The sequence below is a fragment of the Mirounga angustirostris genome, unplaced genomic scaffold (genome assembly GCF_029215605.1).
Source record: "Mirounga angustirostris isolate CCGP_5_RB_7025 unplaced genomic scaffold, mMirAng1.0.hap1 SCAF_5, whole genome shotgun sequence".
In the NCBI taxonomy this organism is placed as follows: domain Eukaryota; kingdom Metazoa; phylum Chordata; class Mammalia; order Carnivora; family Phocidae; genus Mirounga; species Mirounga angustirostris.
Window position 1 is genome coordinate 62,021,498 of NW_026991713.1, and position 24,054 is coordinate 62,045,551.

Below are 24,054 nucleotides of genomic sequence, written 5' to 3' on the forward strand. Positions count from 1 at the left end.
TTCTGCACTCTGCCCCTTCTAGACCATCCCCACAGCTATCGTCCAGAAGAAACCCTAATGACCTAGGACCTGACAATTTTGTATCCATCTCTATAAATGCATTAAGCACATAATATTATAATCATCTGATTACCAACGTCTCTCCACCTCAGACTTTAAGCATCTTGAGGTCAGAGATCTCATTTTTTTAAAATTTATCCTTGGTTTCCCAACACCCAGCATGCCCATCACACAGCTGGCCCTGAGTGCACTATGTCTGTTTGGGGGAGTGGCCTGGGAAATGACAGCAGACAAGGGCCTCCAGCTTCCCTCTCCACTCCTGGTCAGGAAGTCATCTTGACCCTCTTCCCCTCTTGGAGGGATGTTACACCCCTGTAAAAATCTGTGAGTAAACGATACCTCCAAACCCAGTGTCCTCATCTCCGGCTATCCCCTCAAAGGGGTCAGCTCCAGTTAGGAAACCTCGGTGGGAGCAACAGATGTGATGTGGGCAGCCTCATTCCCACTTTCCCAGCCTGTGTCTGTCTTCACACCCCGCCTCCACCCGGGACACGCACCAGTCCGTACAGCTAGAGAAGTGTGCTCCGCTCCCCAGCGCGGGCTTCCAGTCTCTCCTCCTCAGTCCTTTCCTTTCCTAAGGACCCCCATTTCTACCGCTGGCTCGGTTGTTCCTCCCTTTCAAATCCCGATGTGGGGGCCTGTCCCTTCCCCCACTCTGCCCCTGCCAGTTCTAGGCCTACAGGCAACCTCTCCGGCAGAGGCTTTCCATCTTTAAAAACCGCAGCCTGGAAGAAGTCGAGCATTTAACCCGGCAACCCAGAAGACACGCGCATAGGAGTGAAACAACGTTTCTCAATACTCTTGCTAAGTGGAAATCGCAATCCTTCTACCCCACCGTTCCAGTTATTCCCCAGTGCTGATGGTTGTGGCGAATTGGCTGCAGGCACGGATAGGTCTTGGCCCACGTTAGAAAACTCTGTTCCGTGGGGCTGGTGCTCCCGTCCCTCCGGGCCGCGCAGCTTCGAGGCTGATTTTGAGGGAGCACCACCTGAGGGCAGGCCCGAGTTTCCAGCCTCCTCCTCCGAACAGGTGCAGCCCCCAGCCTGAGCTCCAGAGGTCCCCCTGGGGGCCGGGGCTGAGCGGGGGTGGGCCTTGGGGGCGCCTCGGGGCCACCGGGGCTGCGCCGGGAGCCGGCCTCGGGAGGAGCCTGGGCGGCGGCGGGGGTCGCGAGCGGCGGGGGGCGGGGCGGCCACGGCCACGGCCGGATGCGAGGCATGCCGGGAGCCGCACTTCCTCCTCGGGGGCCTCCAGAAAACCACAGGCCGCCGGGCCGGGCCGCCCGGAGCCGGCAGGATGGCGGAGGGCAAGGCGGGAGGCGCCGCCGGCCTGTTCGCCAAGCAGGTGCAGAAGAAGTTCAGCAGAGCCCAGGAGAAGGTAGGTGGCCGGGCCCCACCGCCAGCCGGTCCCGCCAGCCGGACGCGGTGAGAGGGGCGTGCAGTGAGCCCGAGGGGGCCTGGGCCGAACCGAGGGGTCCGCGGCTTCCCCCGCAGATGGGCGTGGGACTGGGTTTCCCTTAGAATAGAAAGATGTGAGAGAACGGAGGAAATCACCCGATCTTGGGCAAGGGTAGGGACGCAGAGGAGACAACAGTCTCCCTCAGGAACCCTAAACAAGACTCAGGCCGACCCGGGAAAGGTGGGAGAAAGGAACCAACGTTGGCAGGTTTTGTCGTGGCCGTCCAGGTACAGATGACGAAATTGAAGGTTTGAAGGGGATAATCTCCCCCAAAGTCATAAGGCAGCCGTGACCAGCTGTGCTATCAGCGAGGACCACCTAGTCCACAAGGACTAGAGTAATCCTGCAGGATTCTCTCTGTACCCACCCCTGCCGGGCCTCTGCGCGTTGTTGAAGCTGATGGAAGCCGTAGCCCGTATCTGCCCTTCTGTGCGGTCTCGGAGTTGGAAACTACCCGGCCCAGGGTGTTGAAGGAGCATCTCTTTCTAGATTGTGTTCTGGGTTTAGCTCTGGGTGGTCCTACTCCAGCACTAGCATTTAGGTAGGCTGTCGCCCTGTAACACTCCCCTACACATTTTAATGACATTCGTGTTTCTACCTGTCCAGAGTATGTCCTTCCCTTCTAACCTGAACCTCTCTGCTCTCCACCTATCAACACTCTTGGCAGATGAATCTCCTTTTTCTGTCTTTGAGGAAGCCAGGATCATGTGAAAGAGTGGAGGAAAAGGAGAGGTTTTGTGTGGCTAGACTTCATTACTTCACCTTACTCTTAACTTCACCTTGATCGTGGTTTCAGCGTCTTGAAAGGCTGTCTAGTTACAAATCTGATAGTGATCAGAGCCTGTGCGTAGGTCTGGTCAGAAGCAGTGTGGAGAACAGGAGGTACCAGCTGCACTATGGGTTGGAAGAACAAAGAAAACCCAGAAGGCCAAAAACTCATGGATAATAAGTATTTTTAAAAGATACAGCAGTTGGGGCGCCTGGGTGGCTCAGTTGGTTAAGCGACTGCCTTCAGCTCAGGTCATGATCCCAGGGTCCTGGGATCGAGTCCCACATCAGGCTCCCCCTGCTCTGTGGGGAGTGTGCTTCTCCCTCTGCCTCTGCCTGCCACTCCCCCTGCTTGTGCTCTCTCTCTCTCTGTCAAATAAATAAATAAAATCTTTTTTAAAAATGTATGGGGATTAACATAAGAATAAAAAAAATAAAAAATAAAATAAAAAATAAAAAAAGACCGTAAAAAAAAGTCTTTTAAAAAAAATAAATAAAAGATACAGCAGTTGATTTTACCTCATTCTTTCACCTTCTGTCCTCCTCCAACCTATCATCAACACTATGCCCTTGGTTTGGGATTTCTCTCCTTTTCTAAGCATGGACTCCAAAGCCTTAGATAAATAATGTGCCTGCTCTGGGCTTAAGATTCTGCATCTGTAAAATGAGAGAGTTGATGTTCAATGATTTGGAAATTCAACGTGGTAAGTAAGGATACCAAAGCGAGAGAAGGGGCGAGGGTGCCTTGTACCTCAGAGGCAAATACCACCCAGATACACCCTGTTCTTCCTGGTCTGAACCCTGAGAAAACAGAGAGAGGAGCCACCTCACATCTGCCTCAGGGAACTTGCAGGTTAAGGCAGAAAACAGGAAGATGCTCTGCACCCAGACGTAAACATAAAGGCAGGCAGACACTGAACTTGGAGCAGTATAGAGTGGGAATGGCCTGGAATGTGGGGAGGAGCTCAACTCAGCCTGCCAGAGTCCTTGAGTCTTGGGAGGTTTTTGAAGGCGAGAGAGAGAGAAAGTTACTGTCAAAAGAAAGGACTCCCTGGAACACTTTATAGTTTTTTTTTATAAGCAGTTGGCTGAAATCTTCTGAGTAATATGTAGTAACTCAGGGGTCAAATAGTCAAATGGGTCAGATATCAAGTGCCTACGGTTGACAAGCCATGGGAAATTAAGAAAGACACCATCTTTCTCTTTATGGAGCCAACACTCGCATGATAGGGTCTCACTTCATCTTTGCAACACTTTGAGCATGTTATTAACATCCCAATTTTAGAAATGAAGAAACGAGACTCAACAGAGATTGGCAAATGGCAGAACTATCACTGAAGGCCAGGTGTCCTGCCTTTGGATCCCCACCTCAGGCTGCTCTCTTTACAAGGCTCCTAATAAACCATCTGTGCCTGCCCACTTCCTGCCGATCTCTCAGGAACAAAACTAGGAGGAGAAACACCTTTTGCCCAGGTCTCCTCCTCTGAAGAGCTAGGAGTGAAGGTCCAGTGACTGTTACACACAGGGAAGATGAAGCATTCTTGTTTTATTTTCCAGTTTCCACCCAGACTCAACATGAGACTGAATGTGTTTTTACAGCAAGATACTTCTTCACATTTCAAATGAATGCTTTCACCATCTGTTTGTGATTTCTCTGTGGCAAATCTCTCAGTTCTCTCTCCCCTGAGAAGGGGCATTGTTTACCACTTCTTTGTTGGTCTTTTCCTCTACTGACTTTTACTCAACTTGTCTCCCAGAGAGTTCTGTCAACAATACTTACAGAAAAATTCCTTTGTCCAGGATCCTGGGCTGGACCCGGGAAGGAATTTAGAGATGAGTAAGAGGCACTATCGCCTGCCAGAAGCTTCTAGTCTAGGGAAAAAAAAAAAAAAAAGGTTAAATGAGTCACCTGAGAGATCTGTACTCTGTGGGAATTCAGAGAAGAGAAAGACTGAGGAGAATTGAGGGAGGTTTTGTAGCAGAGGCAGAATTTGCGATGGGAACTGTGGCTGATGAGTAGTTCCTCGGGCAAGTGGTGGGGGAGCATTCCAGCTGAGGAATGCCAGCAGAAGCAAGGCCTGGAGTGTGGAAATCCTTGTAGGCAGAATAGTGAGAAATGCAGCTGAGCTGGAATAGGGAGTGGTGACAGAAAAGGCTAGAAAGTATATTAAGACCATGTTAAGGAAGAGCCTACTTTAGCATGTATCCTGAACATGAGGATTTCTCACATAAATTGGGCCCTATTCAAATTACCCCAATTGAGAGAGTTAACTAAAATATAATAAACGATTACGGGGAAGGGTCCTGGAAAAGAACTATATATCTGCAATTTTTTTTTTTTTTTTTAAGATTTTATTTATTTCAGGGGCACCTGGGTGGCTCAGTCGTTAAGCGTCTGCCTTCGGCTCAGGTCATGATCCCAGGGTCCTGGGATGGAGCCCCGTATCGGGCTCCCTGCTCCGCGGGAAGCCTGCTTCTCCCTCTCCCACTCCCTCCGCTTGTGTTCCTGCTGTTGCTGTGTCTCTCTCTCTCAACTAAATAAAATCTTTAAAAAAAAAAAAAAAAAGATTTTATTTATTTCAGAGAGAGAATGGAAGAGCATGAGCTGGGTGAGGGGCAGAAGGAGAGGCAGAGGGAGAAGCAGTCTCCCTGCTGAGCAGGGAGCCAGATGCGGGACTCGATCCTGGGACTCCAGGATCATGACCTGAGCCAAAGGCAGTCGCTTAACCAACTGAGCCACCCAGGCGCCCCTGAAATGATTTTTTTTTTAAGCTTTTATCCTCATATCCCAATCTACGTAAACGTTACAATAGGTCAATGAACCCTGGAATATTCTTCACTTTTTTCACCAAGCATTAACATTTTGCCACATTCACTTTGTCTCATGTTCCTGTTTGTTCTCTCTAAATGTCTCTATTACCCTGGAGGCCGAATTCTTAGTGTAGAACTTTAGGGACTGACGTTGGGTGGGCTTTCATGGGGAAGTGACCCAAAGGTGGAATTTATTCATTCTTTTAGACGTTTGTTGAGAACCTGTACCTTCTCTTCCTGTCAGGGAGCTCTAGTTGAGGAAGAACGTCTGCAGCATAGTTCATGTGCCCTGATCCGCGGCAACAATTGACTTCGGGCCCAGGGCACTGGGTGATGCCTTTAAGGTGATCACACTCCTTTTTTCAGTTTCAGAATTAAAGGAGGGAGTGTTCAGCACACACACTCACACCCCTTAGAAGCCTTTTTGCCTTGAACTTTGTGGGAGCTGGGGCGATCGGGTGTGCCACATTAACTCTAGACTGAGCTGACCGTCCTTTCAGCCCCTTCCACCTAAGAAGAACCATGCCCCAGGCAAAGGAAGGGAGGAGTAGCAGGAAGGAAGTGAGAGCAGGCGCTTACCACTTAGACAAGGTGGTTTTGCAACTTTCTGGTAGAGGACGGTGTTTTGTTGGCGCGGGAGGGAGGGTCGGGTCCGAGAAGCCGGCGGAGTCGGCATACCCAGGGCCAGGTGTTTGATGAGGTGAAGCTAGAGACATAGACAGACATATGGCTAAATTGAGAAGGAAACAGACAGGTACTCCTAGGGAAGGGAGTGGAACTGGACCTAGCAGTAGTGGATTTATATTGAGCGCTCCCTGCAGGGCACCACTGGGAAAGCGTTTACAGGTATAATGTCACTTAATCCTCCCAACTCCTGGAGATGCTGTTATCTTAGTGGGGTAAGGGGAGTTCTGTAAACGGAGGCTCAAGAGACGCATAGGCTTATTTGCCCAAAGGCTTATAGCCCCAAGTGTAAAGGCCAAGGTGGGGCATATATCTGTTTGACTCTGGAGCCCTTGATCATAACCAGTCCAGAGAGAGCTCCATAGAAGTGAGAGATGCTAACCCCAGGATTAAGAATGGGGACACATGGGTCCGAGGCTCTACATAGAGCCTTCCTTACTCCCAAGACCTGTGCACTTTTGCATGTGATTCAGAGCCCTTCAGGGTGAGACTGCAGTCTCCCCTTCTAGCTCCCTTACCCACCACTCCCCATAACACACCCTAAACCAGCCACACTGAGCCATCTCATGGACCTGTGTGAATATGGGTACTTTTCTGACTTTGTTCTCTCTCCACTCTCCCCCCTTATACTCCATTCCAGTCTAGCAAAATCTTTGTTTTTTTAAGGTTTTATTTATTTATTTGAGAGAGAGAGCGCGCGCATGAGCAGGGGGAGGGGCAAAGGGAGAGGGAGAAGCAGACTCCCTGCTGAGCATGGAGTCCAAGGCTTAATTCCAGGACCTTGGGATCATGACCTGAGCCAAAGGCAGACACTTAACCAACTGAGCCATCCAGGCGCCCTGTAGTTTAGCAAAATCTTAATTCAAGGCCCAGCCTGTTGATCCTCTCCTCCACCAGTCCCACTCGCCTTGCTGTTAGAAGTATTAAGTATCTCTTTGCTGGATACTGAGAAATCTAGATGAGCAGGGCAAGTGCCCAATTCTCAAGGAGCCCGCAGTTTAGAAGGAGACATAATTAGATAAATACAAATAATAAAACAGTAATAGAAGTGTATGCAAGGTGCAGAAGTTGCAAGCGCTTAGGAGGGAGTGATTAAATCAATTAACAGGATAAAGTAGATGTGGTTAAGTGTCATAAAGGATGTGGAATATGAATTGGGGTTTTTAAATTTTTTTTAAGTTTATTTATTTAAGTAATCTCTGCAGCCAGTCTGGGGCTCAAACTCACAACCCGGAGATCAAGAGTCACCTGCTCTTCTAACTGAGCCAGCCAGGTGCCCCTAAATTGGGTTTTTTTAGATAGTTGCCTGAGAGACAAGGAAGGGAAGGACATTCCAGAAAGAGGACACAGCATCTACAACAAGCTACAGTATGGCTTATTCAGGAAACTAATAAAGTGTTAGGGAGGGAGTCCTGCAGGAAGGAGGAATAATGGGAGTTGAGGCTTACTGAGGAGTCAGATCATTGAGACCTATCTGCATACTAGAGTTTGAACTATAACTGATAGATACATATGGGCATTTAATCCAAATCTGTTGAGCAGATGGGTGGAGAATCATTAGAAGGTTTTAAGCTGCAGCATGATAGGCCTGTGGGAGCAGGCCAAGGCGAGAAACGGCGAGTGCTGAGAACCAAGCCATGACAGTGAGACTCGAAAGCATGGGATGGTTTCCAGAGATGGACACAGTGAGGGATTTGATGAAGGAGGTGAGAGAGAAGTAGTTGAGGGAAGCCGCTGAGATTCTTACTTGGAAGGGGGGTGCCTCCTTTCCAAATGGGGGCTTCAGGTAGTAGAGGCCCAGGCTTGCTTGCTTGTTTATAGATGAGTGTCCCCTGTGAGAACAGGTACTCTATCTTTTTCATTTCCCTGTCCTTTGCTTTAGCACTGAGACCAGTGTGGTGGTTGGCTCTCAGGTCCCCAGTGGAGAGCAGAGAGACACGGAGAGCATTCACTTCGAGCTGAATTTTAAATGTGTTATATCTGCTCCTCACAGTTTTCCACAAGGGCCCTCCCAAGAAAAGTCTTCTGCCTGCCTCTCTAACCTCATCTATCTAGAGGAATCTGTGGCCATGGCTGGAAGACTGTCTCTCAAGTGAAAAGTCTTCAAGCCTCATGTTTTACCTTTAAAAGCAATGCACATTTTACATTCTTCTTATTAATCCCTGTTTTAATATAATACTTCCCTCCCCCCAAAAAACTCCCACTGTAAATAACAATGTCATTCCCGGCATATATGTACTATTTATTCCAGGCTTTATATATACCCCGTAGCACATTGCTGCATACCCCCAGGAGTATCCCAGTTTGAGAAGAACCACAAAATGTGATTTTTTTTTTCAGCAATGTGCTATATTTTTAATTCCATTGGGCTGATAGGAACACACCCCTTCAACTGCATCTGAGACTCTGAGAAGCCAGAGTCACACGAGGCCAAAAGATGAGAGAGACTTGACTGTAACCTTATGGACCTTTCCAACTCACATTCCCAGGTACTGCAGAAGTTGGGGAAAACTGTGGAAACCAAAGATGAACGGTTTGAACAAAGTGCCAACAACTTCTACCATCAACAGGTAATCCGGAGGGTGGGAAAGGGAGGCTTGGAGGAAGCAAGAAGACAAGGAGGGCTGAGTGGCAGAAGAAGAGCAGGTCCTACAAACCAACAGGCATCTCTACTAAGCCATCCTCCCCCCAGGGGTAAGGGCCACAGGGTGATCTGCTGCTTACCCTTTCCCTGGCAACCAGAGAAACTTCCCTTTCCCGTTCCTGCTGCCCTGGGTTTTGGGGGACAGACAAGTACTCTTCTTTTCTCTTCGTGGCTCCCCCGGCTATGGTGGCATCACCAGGTCCTTAGACAAAGTTGCAGCAAGCCCCCGCCCCCTCTGCTTTTGGCTTATCACTTCGCCAGAGTGCCTCTGTCCCACCCTCTGGCTCTTCTCATCAGAGTTGCATCCTGTTTTCCTTGTTGCCTCTTTGTCCACTCCCTCTGCCTCACCTGAGCCCTCATTTCTAAATAATCCCTCTGGGGCGCCTGGGTGGCTCAGTTGGTTAAGCGACTGCCTTCGGCTCAGGTCATGGTCCTGGAGTCCCGGGATCGAGTCCCGCATCGGGCTCCCTGCTCAGCAGGGAGTCTGCTTCTCCCTCTGACCCTCCTCCCTCTCATGCTCTCTGTCTCTCATTCTCTCTCTTGCAAATAAATAAAATCTTATAAATAAATAAATAAATAAAAATTAAAAATAAATAAATAAATAAATAAATAATCCCTCTGTCTTTCACCTGTCATTCTCCCCAGCAAACCTCCTATTCACCCTGTGCCTTCCATCTTCGCTGGATGCTAGGGTAATTTTATGTAGAAATTTCCAGTAAGAAGTGGAGAACGGGTTTAACCTCCCAGGGGATATTTCACTTCCCGTCTCCATGTGCCAGGCACTGTGCTGGGTGCTTTACACACATGATCTAATTTAACTGTCATCTCAGCCCCAGAGGTTGCAGTCCCCTCTTTATTGTGGAAGGGGGTTATTAACTTACATGACTACGCAGTTGTCATGCAGTTCTACCACTTAACTCATCCAAGTTAGGTCACAGCTCATGGGTTAAGGACACAGTCGCCCACTAGACTGCTTCACTTCAGACACCAGCCATAAGCTCCGGAGCTCCCAGGCCCCCTGCCCTTCTGACCAACGCTACAAATTTGGGGGTTCCTACTAGCCACTCAGCTTCCACAATCCATGAGAACAACTCACAGAACTCAGGAAAGCGCTCTGTTTACAATTACTGCTTTATTACAAACCATACAAATCATGACCAGCCAAGTAAAGAGACACATAAGGTGAGGTCTGGGAGAGCTCCAAATGAGAAGCTTCTGGGTTCTCAAGACATGTCACCTTCCTGGCATTACCAACCAGGGAAGCGCACCCAAGCGTCAGGTGTCTAGACTAGTTTTTTTTTATTGTGATTTCATTACATAGTGCATCCATGGCCACATGATTGAATTTAATCTCTAGCTCCCTTTCTCTCCCCTCCACTGGAGGTCAGGCTGATATCACCTGTCTCAAAGCCCCAACCCTCTAATCACATGGTTCATCTTTCCAGCCTGCCCAGCCACCATCCTGAGTCATTTGTTTAGTATAAACTGACTCTGATCTGAGAGGCCCACAATGAATAACAAACACATTCCTATCACTTAGGAAATCCCAAGGAGTTAGAAGTTACTTCCCAGGAACTGGGGACAAAGGCCAGCCAAATTCTTTACTGGATGATATCAGTAAATTGAATTATATGGAAAATAATTCTCTAAAATTATATTAAAAGGACATTCACTATAATCTAATTCAGCAGTTGATTATATTAGAATCATTTGGGAAATGTATATATATATTTTAAAGATTTTTTTTTATTGAGAGAGAGAGAGAGCATGAGCTGGAGGAGAGGCAGATAGAGAGGGAGAGGCAGACTCCCTGCTGAGCAGGGAGCCTGATTTGAGGGGGGCTCAATGCGGGGCTCTATCCTAGGACCCTGGGATCATGACCTGAGCTGAAGGCAGACACTTAACCCACTGAGCCACCCAGGCACCCTTTGGGAAATATTTTTACATGTGAGATCTCTGGTAGTAGGGCTTGAGAATCTGTACTTTTAAACTTGTTTTAATGGAAGATTTCAAATATATGCACAGATAGGAAAACTTGTATAATTAATCCACATGTACATACCCATCTCTCAGCTTTAATAATTAATCAACTCATTTCTGTTTCCACCTACTTTCCCGCATCCTTGATTACTATGAAGCAAATTCTACGTATCATATCATTTTATCCATAAAAATTTCATTATCAATCTCTAAAGGTAAGGACTCTTTTAAAATACAACCACAAAGCCATTATCACACCTAAAAATATTTTCTATGAGATATTTACTCGTTACAACGAACCAGAAAGGACAAGAAAAACATGAATTAAAAAATCCTGATTTCAGGGCGCCTGGGTGGCTCAGTCAGTTAAGCATCTACCTCTGGCTTGGGTCATGATGCTGGGTTGGAGCCAAATCAGGCTCCCTTCTCAGGATGGAGCCTGTTTCTCCCTCTCCTTCTGCCCTCCCCCCACTTGTGTGTTCTCTCTCTCAAATAAATGAATAAAATCTTTAAAAAAAAAAATCCTGAGGGGTGCCTGGGTGGCTCAGTTTGTTGGGCGGCTGCCTTCGGCTCGGGTCATGATCCCGGAGTCCCGGGATCGAGTCCCGCATCAGGCTCCCTGCTCGGTGGGGAGTCTGCTTCTCCCTCTGACCCTACCTCCTCTTGTGCTCTCTCTTTCACTCTGTCTCTCTCTCAAATAAAATAAAATTAAAAAAAAAAAAATCCTGATTTCACACCCTCCCATACTACCACCACTGTTGTCTTATATCCTTACAATCACTCTGCTATGAATGTGTATGATCTTTAAGTAAATCCACAATAAATAGGTTTACAAAAGAGAGATTATTCCGTTGATACTGGTTTTATAACTTGCCCTGTTCAAAGTTAACAATACAATACAAATATCTTTTTTGATATCCCACTAAAATGTAAGATTAAGTGATACCTTCAAAAAGTAGCAATAATTTGTTAATATAAAATATCCAGTCAATATTCACACTCCCCTAATGATGTCTTTTTTTTTTTTTTTTTAGTTTGTTTAAACCAGCAGCTTGTTGGCATGTTTAAGTCTCTTAGGTTTAAAGTTAAATCTCTTCATCTCCGGGGTTTCTGATCCCTCCCTTGTGCAGTTTGTTTGTCGGTGACACTAGATTGTTCTCCTGACGTTTCCTGAAGCCTCAGCTTGACTGATTGAGTCCCTATAGTACTGTTTAGCATGCCCCTCTGTCTCTGGTATTTTCTGTAAATTAATAATCAGATTTAGAGGCTTGATGAGATTCAGATTTTTGTTTTTGTTTGTTTAGGTGGCAAGAATACTTGTAATTTTTATAGGTGTGAGAGTTTTCCATCTGGAGGCACATAATGTCTGCGTGTCTCCTTTTTGTGTGACGTTAACAGCCTTGGTTAATCATTAACTAGGGAATCTATGTTTTGTATTAAGTTTCCAGGTAATGATGATGTAGTAGCTAGTCTGAGAACAGCATTTGGCAATCACTGATTTAGTCTAACTCTGGGGAGGGAAATAGGATCTGCGAAGGAGGTCATTTAATCAAGGTAAAAGCCTAAGAGTTGCAGAGCTGGGATTCCAACTTAAACCCTGTGCCCTTCCCCCTGCCCCTCACTAGGAGGCCTCTGGGGGCATCTGCTCAGCGGCAGTGACTGTTCTGCTTCTAACTGCAGCATGAAAAGAACAGGAATCAGTAAGTCGACACCCACATCAAGAGGGTTCTGCCTCTTGGCCCATTCTGTACCTCGGTCTTTCCTCTTCCTCTCTGCCTTAAAGGATGGATCGACCAATGGCAGGTGTGTGGGTAGAAAAGGTAGGAGATGAAGGAAAGACCATCAAGAAGAAGAGGATCAGATAGATGTTGACAGTCACCTTAGAATTTCTGGGTGAGCCCACCAACTGAATGTCACTTGAAGGGGAGAGAAGCTAGATTTGAGAAATGAAATGGAGGTAGAATAGGAAAAAGGGAAACTTCTCCCGAGAGAAGCATTTTCCTCCAGTGACTGGTATTTGAGCATGCGTGAAAAGCTCATTTCACAAGCATGTCACGGGAGCCTGCTGCACACCAGGCACCATGCTACATTCTGGGACTTCGATGTGAACAAGACAACATGCCTGCCCCCAGACTCTCACAGTTTAAGGGGAAAGACAGTGACAATGCAGTCCGGTCGGAGACTGGACCTGGGGTGGCTAAGATGAACAAGAAGGAAAAAAACAAGGTCAAGAAGATTGAGAGTGAAGTATTCCAAAAGGTGGACCAGTTGGTCACGTGCCCAGGGCCTTACCACAATCAGCTTGTAGGAGAACTTTTCGTTAATAGATAAATACCACTCCCAAACTTCCCAGCCTGATTCCAAGGCCTTGCCACTTGCCTGGGTTCCTAAGCAAATTTCCATAGGTAGTTTTCCTTGAGGGCTCTGCTTTGCTTCCTCTTCAAACCATATTAAATAGGAAGAATTGTTTTCCTCAAGCAGCATTTTAATTTCTGATTTCTGGTAGTGACAGCTGCTTCCAATTCATTGCTTTTAAAATCAAACCTTGGGGCGCCTGGGTGGCTCAGTTGTTAAGCGTCTGCCTTCGGCTCAGGTCATGGTCCCAAGATTCTGGGATCGAGCCCCGCATCGGGCTCCCTGCTCCGTGGGAAGCCTGCTTCTTCCTCTCCCCTGCTTGTGTTCCCTCTCTCTCTGTCTCTCTCTGTCAAATAAATAAATACAATCTTTAAAAAAATAAAAAATAAAATAAAATAATAAAGTCAAACCTCATGGTGATGCCTGGGTGGCTCAGTTGGTGAAGCCTCTGACTCTTGATTTCGGCTCAGGTCATGGTCTCAGGGTCTTGAGATCAAGCCCCACATTGTCCTCTGTGCTCAGCGGGGAGTCTGTTGGAGATTCTCTCTATCCCTCTGCCCCTCCCACTGTTTGGGCATGCGTGCTCTCTCTCTCTCTCTCTCTCAAATAAATAAATAAATAAAATCAAACAAGCTTCTTGTCTCCCTTCAGGACCTCCATCAAATCAAGCACTTTTAGCACTCGCTTAGGATTGATCATGCTACTTACTGTTTTGCTGAGTGTTTGGGTTTCTCTGAGTCCATTTCTCTCCAGCAAGTGGGGAACCCCAGGACAAGGATTTTCTTAGCACATAGCTTTGTCTGCCTAAGTGCTTAGGACAAACTTCCAGAATGAGTGGTCCATTAACTGAGGGCTGGGGCTGTTTGCGTAAGGGATAGGAAGGACGAACCCAGACTCTTTATGGGGTTACCAAGAATTTGGCATGGATTCAGAGAGCCAGACTGATAAAATCATAAGCTACAGGGCTAGAAATGGTCTTACCCGACATTTATAGAGGAGGAAAATAAAGCCAGAGAAGTGGAATAACTTGCAGGTTTTTGACTCTCAGACAAGTGGGAACCTAAGACTGTGCCAAGTTGTATCTGTCAAGAAAGATGCTGGGATTCTTCAGCCTGGAGACATTTTGGGGCGGGGGGACAGGGACAGACAGGCCAGCAAAATAAAATGACACCCAGTGGTGTCCCACCACACACACACACACACACACACACACTACATCTCCTCAAAGGAAAGAGCAAGAGCATAAAGAAAGAACTTTGACCTAGAGGTTTGATCCTAAAACACAGAAGTGGAGTTGGCCTTTTGTGAGGTGCAGTGGAAGGCAGAAGGCATTCACATTTTATGGACTCTGGTATCAATAGAACCCCCTGGTTTTGAACAACGTACATACAGCCTCCATAGTCATGCATGGTAGCCTTGATTACTGATCCGATTTTTCAGGCCATATAATATCTAATGGAGAGAAACAATTTTGATTTCATTTGTAGAAATTATGCAAGATGATTTAACAGCTTTTGTTACTTAGATGTGTATTTTGGAGATCAAATCTTCATGGTGAAATAAAAAGTTGAGCCCATGTTCTTTTCTTTCAAAAAAAGAACTTGAAATCCTTGTTAATTTTTATAATCCTCAAAACTCTTTCAGAACTCTCTCAAACTTTAACTATCACATTTTTAAAACTCTCAAACTTATACCCACCTACCATATCCATGTTTAAAAGATTTTTTTGTATATTGAACATCTTGGACTACTTAAACTTTTTTCCCATTAATGAAAAAGCAAAGAGGAAATGAAACATCCTTCCTGGTGAATGCTGAGTGTTTCTGAATTTTGGTGACTGACGGTCTCCATCGTGCTATTGAAAGCACTTCCTCAAGGTCACCAGTGACCTCCAGTTACCAAGTCCAGTGACTGTGACTGGTTCTTCCTGCACTCTAACCTCTCTGTAGCATCTGGCCCCTCCTTGGTCATTTCTCTGACACTCTCCTGATCCTCACTTGCTGTGATACACCACACAATGTCGGCTCTTCTCCTAGCTCTCTGACAGTGTCTTCGACTCCCTTGAGACTATCTGTGAGTTCGTGTCCCTTGAGTCCTGGCATTGAGCCCCAAGGACTTTTAACCTGAGGTATGGTCAAGAGTTTGGGCTGGCTTAGAAGTAAGGCAGAAAATGTGGATGAAATAATTAGTCCAATTTTCTTTGACCGACTTGACCTAGATTTTCTGCTGCTAAATTTACATAATAATGATCTTTCCTGCAAAGATTTCCACAGATTAAAAAAAAATTGAGATTTATTTATTTGAGAGTGGGGGGAGGGAGGGGCAGAGGGAGAGAGAGGGAACCCCAAGCAGACTCCCTGCTGAGCATGGAACCCAACATGGGGCCAATCCCACAACCTATGAGATTATGACCTGAGCCGAAACCAGAAGTCAGACGCTTAACCGACTGAGCCACCCAGGCGCACCCCCCAGATAAAAAAAATTTTAATGTAAGTTGTAAGATAGAATTTTCTGATTTTCAGTTTTTCTCCCATATATTTTTGTTATTGTTGTTAAAGATTTTATTTATTTGACAGAGAGAGACACAGCGAGAGAGGGAACACAAGCAGGGGGAGTGGGAAAGGGAGAAGCAGGCTTCCAGCCGAGCAAGGAGCCCGATCCGGGGCTCGATCCCAGGACTCTGGGATCATGACTGAGCCGAAGGCAGACGCTTAACAACTGAGCCACCCAGGTGCCCCTCCCATAATTTTTTTTTATACTGTTGGTATGTTCAATAGCCTATCTAGTGCTGAAAACAAGCAAAACAAATGAACAAGTTCACAAGTGCTTTATGGTGTACGCATAATGAATCTTAGCTTGAATACTCCTTCCCCGAAACTGTTGTGAGGCTCACTGTTCTGACCCATAGGCCCTGCCCTGTAGAATACACTAAAGTGGGCTGCCCCTTTCAGTCCAGGCCCACACTCCTGAAGTCAGGCTCCAAATGTCAATAGTCTGACTTCAACTCCCTTCTCACACAACAACTCCTAGAAACTGGAGTCCACACAGAGGAAAGAGACCAGAGTCAGAAGGGGCTTTAAATAACAGAGAGAGCCTATGAAAGAGAAGACTCGGTGCAGGGTCTGGGAAAGATGTCTTCCAAGATATGTGCAAGAGTTATCAGATCTATTCTGAGTACAGAAGGCCAGCCCGAGACCAGTGGGCCAGAGTTCTAGTAGAACTATTTAAAATTAAAGCACAACCTCAGCAAGAAGTCAAGAGTTTCTGCTTGCAGGAGGTATTCAAGAAGCGGAGGCTAAATGAATATTTGTCAGAGTTCAGACAAAATGGTTCATCTGTTGGGTTGAGATTTGAACTTCCAAACTTACATGATACCTTCCTCTCCTTTTCTCCCTTCTTTTTTTCCAGGGAGGAGACCTAATCTGTGCTTGGGAGGCCCAGCCAAAAAAAAAAGAGAGTTCAGACACAGGAGCGAAGATAGGATTGGGTAGATGGATAGAGCTATAGATGAGGCCATTGGAGTTGGGACTGAAGGAGAATCAGGGATGAGCCATTTGGAAGAGAAGTGTAAAGCCCGTGACTGATGGAAGGGAAGGGTGAAGGGAGGCAAGGCAGAGAAGGATGTCGGGGGAGAAGAGGAATGGCCTGTGTGAGGGTTCACCGGAGAAAGAAGGCCGAGCGTCTACAGAAGATGGTGATGGTTTACTTACCCAGAGAGGAAGGTATAAGCCAGAGGGTCACATAGATAGCGTCACCTAGGACACCTAAATTTCAGCAGAGGAACTGGGGTACAGGCTTTTGTTCGCCAGAAGGAAGAACAGGAAAGAAGGCCTGCAAGTGCCATGGGAATAATCTCCAAACAAAAACTGCCCCCAAAAAGACAACCTGCAACTTCTTGGTAAAGAGAACAGAGGCTAATTAATAACATTTGCAAATTCCAGGATTGATTTCTCCTTTTAACCTACTCTTCTACCTTCACCTCTGAAGCATCTTTCCAAATGTATCTCTCTGGTCACCAAAAGCACTTCTCCCTTGCAGGCAGAAGGCCAGAAGCTCTACAAGGACCTGAAGAACTTCCTTAGTGCAGTCAAAGGTGGGTAGTGTACAGCACAGGAGAAGCAAGCTCCTGAGAGCTCTGAGGATGGAAAGAAAAACACCCAGTCTCAGGCGATTTATCACTGGCCTGCCCCTGGGGCCCGGACTGTGTGGGCATAGGAAGAGCAATGTTTCCTGTCCCAGCCCCCGCCCAGCTTTCCTCATGGGTCACCCAAACCTTCTGGGGGTGCGCGTCCTTCTGAAGTAGACCCACTGATCTGCCCGTTGACCCGTATGACTATAGCAGCCTCCTTTGGGGGAGGCTGTAAGGTGGGACCGACTTCTCTCCTTTCAGTGATGCATGAAAGCTCAAAGAGAGTGTCAGAAACCCTGCAGGAGATCTACAGCAGCGAGTGGGACGGTCACGAGGAGCTGAAGGCCATTGCAGGGGTAAGAGTGTCCCGGCTTCACAGCTCTTTAGCACTCACTTCTGCCTTCTCTTAGCTTCTCCGTCCAAGCAAATAGGAAAGCAAAGGAGCCAGTCCGCATCCTTCATATGTATAGCCTCAGCAACAACCATGAGGGTAACAACAAGTGTTCCCTGATCTGCGGATTCCTCTGCAGTCGGCCATCTTCCTCTCTTTAAAACCTTATGGAAGTTCTACCTACATAAAACCCAGCTGGTTGTCTTTGAAAGCTAACTTCATGCAGTTTTTTCCTCCCAAATTTCCTTGTCCTTCAAGCTCGAGTCCAAGACTGACCATCTCTTCCTGTTCTTGATCCCTGAAGGTATGTCCAGTGTCTTATAGGGCGGTTCCTGGGGGCAGGGCTGTTTCTTCATCTGACTCTTCACCAGAAGCCAACGTGACATTCTAAACACAGCGCTCCAAAAGGAAGTTTGTGCGGGAAGAATTGGGGTTTTTCCCTGCTTGGCATTTGTTGCTGAGAAGTGGGGCCCTCACCTCTGCCCTTTGCCTCTACCCCACAGAATAATGATCTCCTTTGGGAAGACTATGAAGAGAAACTAGCTGACCAGGCGTTGAGGACCATGGAAAACTACGTAGCCCAGTTCAGCGAGATTAAGGTAATCAGTTTCAGAGTTGAGGGTGGCCCCCAGAGTAAACATCCTAAGTAGAGTTCGAACCCATGATTAGAAATGAAGCTAAGGGGGCACCTGGGTGGCTCAGTCGTTAAGCATCTGCCTTCAGCTCAGGTCATGATCCCGGGGTCCTGGGATCAAGCCCCACATCGAGCTCCCTGCTCAGCGGGGAGCCTGCTTCTCCCTCTCCCTCTGCCTGCCGCTTCCCCTGCTTGTGCTCTCTCTCTCTCTGACAAATTAATAAAAAAGAAAATTTTTTTAAAACTAGCCGATATGTTTATTGTAGAGAAGAGGAAACTTGGAGGAGTCCTAATAATTATCTTCCAATATTGGGAGGTCTGTTAGGTGAAAGAGGGATGCATCCTGTTCTAAACGGTTTCAGAAAGCAGAGTTAGAATTCACTTACTCATTGAACTCAGATTTATGAAACACCTACTCCGTCGGGCACTGCACTGCTTGTAGATTAATAGGGAGAAATTAGAGGGATCCTGATTTAAGTTTCTCATAGAGCTTTCAAACACTGAAATATACTGTGAAGTTGGGAGTTGAAGTTCAACTTCAAGCAGAAGTTTGACTATTACAGAGAAGCTCCATGTATTAAATAGGAAGTTGGACCAGATAATCACTAAGATCCTTGCAAAATCTATGATTGGATTTATAGTTTGGATGAGATTGAGTAGACGCTCTCTCGGTGCACACAATAATTTACTATTTTATTATGCTTTAGGGTTTTCAAAACACTTTGTAGTCAGCATTTGATCTTTAAAATAACACCATAGAGCAGGTGAGGCTGCTGAAGTTCCAGAAGAGATGTGCCTTGCCCTCCATCATAAGGCTAATAAGTGGCAGCAATGGGAGTAAGACCCTAAACTCCTGACTTTGAATTCAGCTGGATCCTCAAGGCCGTTTCTCCTGGAGGCTGAACCTGTGTTTAGTGGGTTCATAGGAAATATTAACATTTAGTGCAGGCTTCCATGTGCTCTGTAGAATTTCGCTTTACTCTATACCCCCCCCCACACACACAGCCCCCACGAGAATTCCCATTCTTTCCAAATAGTGAGGGAAATCCAATGGGCACCAAGCTGTTAGAAAGTGAAATTTGGGGGCGCCTGGGTGGCTCAGTCATTAAGCATCTGCCTTCGGCTCAGTCATGATCCCAGGGTTCTGGGATTGAGCCCCACATCGGGCTCCCTGCTCCACGGGAAGTCTGCTTCTCCCTCTCCCATTCCCCCTGCTTGTGTTCCCTCTCTCGCTGTCTCTCTGTCCAATAAATAAATAAAATCTTTAAAAAAAAAAAAAGAAAGAAAGTGAAGTTTGGTAATAGGACCCAGTAATTGTGCCTCTCTGTTTGCTACTCTGTTACCTGTGTCCTGGCCACTGAAAAGTGAGTATCAAGGCCCTCTCTCCTGACTCTGGGTTAGGAAAGAATTGCCAAGCGGGGTCGGAAACTTGTGGACTATGACAGTGCCCGGCACCACCTGGAAGCGGTGCAGAGTGCCAAGAAGAAAGATGAGGCCAAGACTGCCAAGGTAAAAAAAAAAAAAAAAAGCCAGGTGAAACCTTCCTGCCCTCCTTCCCCCCATAACGGTGGCAGGTGGTTGGGCCAAGCCGGGCTTAGGAAATGATAAATTCAGCATCCAGCATCCTGAAGGAAATCCTGTTTCCTCTGACCCTGATACTCAAAGGATAGTCAGAGACGCAAGGCTGGGGAGGGCATGGGTCTGGGGAAGGAGAGGCATGGTTCCAGGTAAGCCAAGTCCCTGAAAGAATGCAGGGAATAAAGGCGGCAGCCTCCAGCGTTAGATTCGGGATTGAGGGAGACTGTCCTCTTACACCCCCAGGCAGAGGAAGAGTTCAACAAAGCCCAGAGTGTGTTTGAAGACCTGAACCAGGAACTGCTAGAGGAGCTGCCTGTTCTTTATCATAGGTAATGACTGACAGGAAAGGCCTAGACTCCTGAGCCCGTGGAGGCCCAGGTTACCTGGCAACCCAAGCATGTCACCTCATGAAAAGAGCTCTGTTCCAAGAGTGAGATGTCGCCTCAGCCCTGCTACTGGCTTGCTGGGTGATATTAGGCAAACTGCCTTATCGCCCCAGACCCTGGTTTCTTTATCTGCAATGAAGAAAGATATAGCCAGGCTTGCCCTGCTGGCTTTTCTGGTTTAAAGGCAAGATGCTTCTTGGATAGGAGAGATCTTGGCAAGTAAATTACTGCCATCATGGGAACTAGGAATGCTTCAGTGTGTATTGTTTTAAACGAGCTTGGTTCATGAACATCCAGATTGACCTAGAAGATAAACCATGGGATGATTATTTCTATCAATGATGTCTTTGCTTCACAGAAGGTAAAAGTGTTTTAGATGTATCTGGGTAGAAATTCTATTTGTATCCTATTTTCATTGTACAAGATACGCTGCAATGCAGCTGTAGTCCGTATTTTATATTGCCACTTAATATTAGTCTATGTATGATGGAGCCTTTTTAATAGCTACATGTATTCCAAAACACTAATTATGTGACTCCTAATTTAAATAGCATTGAAATTTAGTACAATTTCTTTAAATGTAAACTCCCCCAATTCATTTATAGTAGAATTCCACTAACGTGCATACAGCTCCATAGCAGTCCAAGTATTGCATAATGAGAAAGAATAATTATTTATTATAATAATTATAATTGCACGGCCTTGTATTTATAACGTACTTTAAAAATTCTTCAGAGTACTTTCATTCATATCGCTTTAATACCTAAAGAGCCCGAATCAAGAGAGCTTCATGCAACTAGAGGTTTCTTAAACTTTGGTGGCAGACTGGGCTGTTAAATGTCTCCTCTGACCTTCCCACCCTTCTGAGAGTCAGGTGTGCTACTGGCCTGGCTCTGACGAATCCAGATCCCAGAACATCCTGAGTCTGGGGTGCGGGGTGCTTTTCTCTGAGGAGTCTTAGTGTTGGCTTAAGCTCCTACCTTGTATTTCAAAGGTTTCCTTCACTAGCACTTACCTGTATGTGTCGTTGTGGGGTTTTTTGTTATTGTTTTGGTTTTGGTTTGTTTTTTTGCCTCCTGATAGTCGTATTGGCTGTTACGTGACCATCTTCCAAAACATTTCCAACCTGAGGGATGTCTTCTACAGGGAGATGAGCAAGGTGAGAAACCTCTGGCCAATGTAGACACCTAGGTAGGTTTCCCTAGGAAATATGAAAGTAGCCCTAATTTACATAATCACATTAAATATTGATATTGGCACCACAGGTTTTTACTTTTCTCTTGTGATGAAAAAATAGCACTTGATTGACGGTGTTCAACGGTGTCAAAGCACAAGTATACACATCAGAGGGCCCTCCCCGTCTCCATTAACAACTGAATAATGGCATCCAGACTTGAGCTTCAGATAAATAGAGGAGGTTAGGCCTATGGAAGGAAGAGCTGAAATGGGGAGCCAAGCTGTGAATCATTATCTTTAGTTGCTAGGGAGGAAGGAGGGCAGTGCTTAAACACAGGTCTGTCTCTCAGGTAGTTGGGCATGAATAGAGAAGGCCAGTCCTATTGAGTGAGACGCAGCCACAGAACACAACCTCATGGGGCCTTTTCTAGTCCTGGGATTCCAAGACTGTGTTCTGTCACATCATTAATTAAATTCATGCACACCTCCGCATATTCCTCTCCACAGTTGCTTTAGCTAAATTATGGTTTGCCTCGTTAATATTACAATGGGTTTTTCTTCCCTGGATTACCTGAGAGAAGCTAGAACCTCAACTCAAACATCAAACATCAAGGACCCAGCCTTGAGAGAGCCGCCAGTCTGTTGGAAGAGGCAGAACCTAAGACACAGCCAGTCAAGGAAGAAGGGGCGACAGGACAGGACCCTGGATGCTAGTGCAAAAGAGATGAGGGAATTTTATAGTGAAGGGTGGGGAGGTTTTATTCCGGGAACTGTCTGAAAGGGAGAAGAGAAGGGATATGCCCGTCTCAGGTTCCCACTGGCTAGCAACCCGTCTCTCTTGCTGTCTGTAGCTGAACCACAGTCTCTACGAGGTGATGAGCAAACTGGAGAAGCAACATTCCAACAAAGTCTTTGTGGTGAAGGGAGTATCAAGGTGAGCAACTCCTGAGACTCCTTGCTCTTTCGCTTGTCCTGTGAACATACGCAACACTCTCATTTCCATCCCCAATCCTGGCCTTCCCTTCATGTTCACGTGCATGATACTGTTTATTTGTATTATGTCCCTATATAAATTCTTTTTCTTTGTATGAAATATTTCAGCTATCACTAAAGGTATAAAGAATAATACACTAAAAAAGAATACAGTAAGTAGCCATACAGCTGCCGTCAAATTTAAGAAATCAACTATTATAAGTATTATTGAAGTGCCCAGTGTCCCCCTCCCCACTCGTCCTGCCCCTCACCAAACGTAGCCACTGTCTTAAATTTAGTATTTACTTTTCCCATGCTTTTCTTTTTACTTCTCTTATACACACAGAAAATACCGTTTTGCATGTTTTTAAACTCCATAAAATGGAATTATACTATATATGTACTTTTGCAACTTCTTTTGTTCTCTTTGTATTGTTTGTGAGGTTCATTTATCCTGTTGCTACATGTTGCTAGCTCTGGTCTTTCCTTTCCCTAACTGTTATGGATGCTGTTGCATAGCTAGTCTACAATTTATTTATCTATCCTCCTGCTAATAGACATTTGGGTTGTTTTCCAGTTTCTTGCTATTAAAAATAATGTTGCAATGGATACATTTTACATTGCTCCTGTGACTATTACCAAGAGTGTCTAGGGTGTATACTGGGAGTGGAGTTGCTGAGTCATAGTCTGTGCATTTGGGCCTCTTCAGCCTTACTAGGTATTGGCATTGTCAAATGGCTCTCCAAAGTGACCGTTCCAATGTACAACCCACCAGCAGTAAATAAAAGCCCCCATTGCTCCATATTCTTGCTACATGTGACATTGTCAGACTTACTAATTTTTTCAAACTAACGGGTATGAAATGGAATTTTTTGCAATTATAATTCATATCTCTACAATTGCTAGCTAGCTTGAACATCTTTCCATGTTATTGGCCATTAAAGTTCCTTTCTGTGACTTTCCTGTTTATCCTTGTTTTCACATTTTTCATTTAGATTGTTTACCTTTTAAAATTTTTTTTTTAGATTTTATTTATTTGTCAGAGAGAGCACAAGCAGGGGAAGCGGCAGGCAGAGGGAGAAGTAGGCTCCCCACTGAGCAGGGAGCCCAATGCGGGACTCAATCCCAGGACTCTGGGATCATGACCTGAGCCGAAGGCAGACACTTGACTGAGCCACCCAGGATCCCTAGATTGTTTACTTTTTAAAAAAAATTGATTTATACAAGGTATTTTTTTGTGTGTGTATTCTGGATATTAATTCTTTAATGATATGCACTGCAAATATTTTCTCAACCTGTTATGGCTTACTTTTCATGTGTGTGTGTGTGTGTGTGTGTTCATACATTATGCTGATAAACATAAGCAATTCAGTGATCCTTTAGAATATGATCACTTTCTTATTCTGAAGCCTTTGCTTAGGAAGATTTAAGTTCCTTCTATGTACAAGGTTTTATGCTGAGAGTTAGAGATCCAAAGACATAGGAAACATGTCCTTTGGGTGATTTACCAGAAGTTGGAAGGACAGAAGGTGTACCTAAGGAGACAAGGAATGATATAAGCTTGCCTATACTAAGTACCTAATGAAACCAGCAGGAATTCCAGAGAGGTAGGTACTTCCCATTGTATGGATGGTCAAGGAAGACTTTAAAAGGAGGTGGTGAAACTGATCTTGGGACTTGAAGGTAGAATCAGGCTCACGTTTGTTATTTGTACTATTCATCTAGCAATTTGTTACAGACTATTAAAAATAATCACTAAAGGGTCAATGTCGATTTCCTAGATGAATTCCCTTTTGCTCCAAAAATTCTATTTCTCTGCATTGAAAGCCAGAGTTCTTTCTAATTGTCCATTCGTCTGAAACCTACTATCACTTAAACCAAGATGTCCCAGAACCTTGTAGGGAAATCTGTTTTTTTCTTGCTATGTCCTGGGCCTTCTATACCTGCTGACCCCGAGAATGCTAGTGCTAGAAAGAACTTATGTCACTCAGCTTATCTCACGTCAGAAACTCCCACAAGGCAGGAACTAAG

General features: G+C 45.8%; 1 protein-coding gene across 2 annotated transcripts in view; it reads left to right on the top strand.

Moving 5' to 3' along the window:
* The first annotated feature begins 1,300 nt into the window (after positions 1 to 1,300).
* The window catches only part of BIN2 (bridging integrator 2), a 30,218-nt gene continuing 7,464 nt past the window's right edge, over positions 1,301 to 24,054 (top strand). For both annotated transcript variants that reach the window (XM_045873421.2, XM_045873422.2), the window contains exons 1-9: positions 1,301 to 1,434; positions 8,268 to 8,348; positions 16,796 to 16,850; positions 17,148 to 17,242; positions 17,781 to 17,876; positions 19,313 to 19,420; positions 19,733 to 19,818; positions 20,959 to 21,034; positions 21,903 to 21,985. In XM_045873421.2, coding sequence (XP_045729377.1) covers positions 1,354 to 1,434; positions 8,268 to 8,348; positions 16,796 to 16,850; positions 17,148 to 17,242; positions 17,781 to 17,876; positions 19,313 to 19,420; positions 19,733 to 19,818; positions 20,959 to 21,034; positions 21,903 to 21,985 — 761 coding nt within the window. In that variant the 5' untranslated portion in view covers positions 1,301 to 1,353. The remainder of the gene's footprint in view (positions 1,435 to 8,267; positions 8,349 to 16,795; positions 16,851 to 17,147; positions 17,243 to 17,780; positions 17,877 to 19,312; positions 19,421 to 19,732; positions 19,819 to 20,958; positions 21,035 to 21,902; positions 21,986 to 24,054) is intronic.